General features: G+C 34.5%; 1 protein-coding gene across 1 annotated transcript in view; it reads left to right on the top strand.

Annotated features, from left to right (window-relative positions):
- The first annotated feature begins 447 nt into the window (after nucleotides 1-447).
- Nucleotides 448-3,943, top strand: part of LOC107694844 (membrane-spanning 4-domains subfamily A member 5-like) — a 10,849-nt gene continuing 7,353 nt past the window's right edge. Inside the window, exons 1-2 of the mRNA XM_016494543.1 lie at nucleotides 448-537; nucleotides 3,505-3,715. Coding sequence (XP_016350029.1) covers nucleotides 3,530-3,715 — 186 coding nt within the window. The 5' untranslated portion in view covers nucleotides 448-537; nucleotides 3,505-3,529. The remainder of the gene's footprint in view (nucleotides 538-3,504; nucleotides 3,716-3,943) is intronic.

Genomic DNA, 3,943 nt, shown 5'->3' with positions numbered 1-3,943 from the left:
GCAACATCATATGAGCTATAACATCACATGAATAACTGTGAGATGCCAGTGTCACAATAATGAAAATCTTTATATATATATATATATATATATATCAAAAGGAATCTTAGTGTGTGTAAATTATAAAGAATAGAAGAGCTACAACTAGAAAAAAAGACAGACAATATCTTACCGTCCAGTAATTGTGTAAGAGAACAGAGTTTTGTTGTCACGTACAGCATTAGTAAACATTATATTTCCTCCTGCACATCTTTATATCCGCCGTGTTTGACCTTTATCCAGTCGCTTATTTCCATGAAACACTCGTTATTTATTTATTATTTATAAGGTGACTTCAGAAGGACGAGCGGTGCGCTCAACCCGACATGAGCCAATCACAGCCGTTCTAGTGTCAGAATGGACCAATCACAGCCGGGATGGTGCTTGTCATGGGATCGTTTACAGGTGGTTCACAGGTAAACCGAAACCAGAAGATCCAGTTCCTCATCTGATAAGATCGCTGTAAACAAAAGCTTACAACTTCTGTCTTAATAATCGGTAAGTCCAGCATTTTCTTCTCATAATATGATGCAGTTATATAAATGTCACAATATTAGATGTGTGCGTGTGTTTGGTAAGTCGAGTTTACTGCGAGGTGTTTACTCGAGGAGTCAATTCATGAATAGTTTATCATTACATGTATTTATTATACATTCCTGCGAGTTCGAATCCATTATGAATCACATCGAAGTCAACTGTTATGTTTTCGGTTCTCCTGCGTAGAAGTGAGAGTAGATAAAGTGTATGTTCACAAACAATTAGGCCTATTAGTTGTTTAATATTTACATTAACGTTACATAGTACAGTAAATGAAGTGGGGGCGGTTATTTGTAAATGTGACTAGCATCCGCTTTCTGCTATTTATAGCTATACTAAACAATAGTTTGCATATCAAGGAGCAAAACAAGCTGTTTCTTACGATATTATTTAAATGTATTGTCTTAATTATAAACACACTGTTTTGTAGCACAAACAGTTTTACAATTAACGCACTTTGTTATTCTTCCCGTTATCTCGATATAGGCAGTCCCACAGGGTTATATGTGCGGCATTTCTTGTGTTGTTTTGCAGTGAAAATATACCACAGACAGCAACCTTCTTGCATTTTTATTACCTTTCTGACCTCAAGAACCACATGATGGTTGTGTAATTTACAAAAAGAGATAATAGCTTATGTTTTGTGCTCTGTTTTTATGATTTTATATACAGATATGAGTGGTGCAGGCATGAAACTTAAAGTTCCATATAACTTGAATTGCTAAAGCTTTTATATGGTATATGGTATCATCACGTTATTGGATGACCTTTCAAGAACTTAAGTGTTGTCTTCTTAACCCTATAAAGCAGGGGTGTCAAACTCAGTTCCTGGAGGATTAAACATGTACAATAAGGCATAATTAGTACTGATAAATGGCTAATATTCTAGTAATATGCATGCTAATAAGCAACTAGTTAAGAGACCATAAAATAAAGTGTTACCCTGAACGAATTGCCATGTCATAGTTACATTAGAAGCTTCTGTTGATGTTTTAAAATAAAGCTTTGAATGTCTGTCGTCATATTTTATGAAGTCATCACCCTAAAAAATATGATCCTTTTTGTAATATAGCCTATAATTGTGTAAGAGCTACTAGACCGCTCCCAAATTTATAACAGCAGTTGTCGAATTGGAGGTGTCCACCCGACTTTTTTTACAAACGTAAATTTTAGCTTAGCAATAGAATATCAAAACAATTGGAACAAAAGTTGCTAGGCAACAGAGACATTTTCAACCGCGGGAAAAAGACGCAAAAGTTGAAATTATACGCTGTCTGTAATGCAAATGGTCAATTTGACCGCTTTGGCCATTCAAGGTAGAAATACTATTTTGTAATTTTAATAAAATAACAATGTTAGTATGAAATGTACACACATTTAAGAAAAGTCAAGGAATTATAGTTATGTGGGTTTTATTTCTGCAAAGTTATTTATTACATTGCAAAATTTAAAAACGGTCAAAATGACTGCCTTGGTAGTTCTAGTGTTAAGGTGAAAATTTACTTGAAACAAATGCATGTAAAGTGTATTTACTTACCAAATTTGTTGATTGAGAAAATTTCCAAACTTTGTGAAGCTCACCAAGATGGCTGGCGAACGTCTTCTGTCTACAAGGTCTTCACGAGTTCTCGCGAGAAGTGAATGTGACATTGTTATTGAATTGATTCAACGCATTTTTTAAGTTGAAGGTGCAAACACTCTAGTTCAGTCAACTTACTGAACAAACTAGTTGAGACAGTGAAAATGTAAATGTTGAGTTCAATTAACAAATTCAGAAAAGTTGTCAACTTAAAAATATTTTACTGTGTTTGTTATTCTGTTTAGTTTAGTTATTTAACATACTTCAGGTGAAAATTTACTTGAAACAAATGCATGTAAAGTGTATTTACTTACCAAATTTGTTGATTGAGAAAATTTCCAAACTTTGTGAAGCTCACCAAGATGGCTGGCGAACGTCTTCTGTCTACAAGGTCTTCACGAGTTCTCGCGAGAAGTGAATGTGACATTGTTATTGAATTGATTCAACGCATTTTTTAAGTTGAAGGTGCAAACACTCTAGTTCAGTCAACTTACTGAACAAACTAGTTGAGACAGTGAAAATTTAAATGTTGAGTTCAATTAACAAATTCAGAAAAGTTGTCAACTTAAAAATATTTTACTGTGTTTGTTATACTGTTTAGTTTAGTTATTTAACATACTTCAGTTTCACAAAGAAATGTGCAGCGTTTAGTCCAAGCAATAATAAAAAGACAACTTTTAATTTATAATTTATAACATGTCAGTATCGTGAATCGTATCGCATCATGAGTTGAGTTGAATCGTTACATTCGTACAAAACATGTAAATACTGTTTGACTTCTGCAGTTCCATAAGCGCCACCTGCTGTCCGAAAGTGAATGTACATTTTTATTCAGCATCTCCTTCACTCATTTTGTCTAGCTCCTCGTCCAGCCTCTTTTACGCAGCTTACAGGCAGTGTTGATAAATGGAACCGGTTATTGGAAACGATGTCGTAACACGTGTCTAGGCTCAAAATCTGACCATTTTCGAAAAATTGCGAGCTCCTCTGAATATTATGGAACTTGCTTGATGTAGCTATTTGATACATTAACTATATACGTATATGTTTAACAATTTATTAAAGAAAGATATTACACTACATCTGACTACCTTCATAAAAAAATCTTTGCATTATGTTTGAGTGTTGTTGTGGTTTTAACTAAAATGGTATACATAAATGGATTTAATTTATTTGGTAATAAGTGTATCTATAATGCAGCCAGGTCACTTTTGTACATGTCTTTGGAAAAGAGCATCTGGTAAATACCTTAAATGTAAATTTAAACATGAATTGTGCGTTATATACGATTAAAATCTATTTCATAATCACATTGTTTACATGTTTTGATTTACTATGGTTTCGTACAGGTCAGTTTGAGATTCAGACACCAGAATGTCCAGCACAGTCATACCCGTGAACTCTTCAACGCTCATCATCCAGTTTCAACCACCAACACAAACAACCCCTGTTACGACGGTGACAAATGCTCCTGTGCCTGTTTATGTACAACAGGCGGCGGGAGTTTCACCTCTTCATGGACTTCAGGCGTTTCTGAAAGGCCAACCGAAAGCCCTTGGGGTGAGAAAAGTCTCATGATCCCAGATAATTGGTTTTTATTTTTGCATGTCAGTGTGAGGAGAGAAAAGTATTCGAATAGATTTTAAATGAGTAGTCCACACACTAACAAAGCATAATTTTTATTGAAGAATGTGACTTGCTGCCTTTGTGACAGTGCAGGAAAGCACCATTATAAAATCAGGTTTATCATTTACAGGGTAAAATAGTAAACTTTACAGTGCATCAGTG

The sequence above is a fragment of the Sinocyclocheilus anshuiensis genome, unplaced genomic scaffold, assembly GCF_001515605.1.
Source record: "Sinocyclocheilus anshuiensis isolate Anshui unplaced genomic scaffold, SAMN03320099.WGS_v1.1 scaffold98, whole genome shotgun sequence".
NCBI lineage: Eukaryota > Metazoa > Chordata > Actinopteri > Cypriniformes > Cyprinidae > Sinocyclocheilus > Sinocyclocheilus anshuiensis.
Note: the sequence above shows the minus strand (reverse complement) of the source record. Positions and strands in the feature narration are given on the sequence as shown.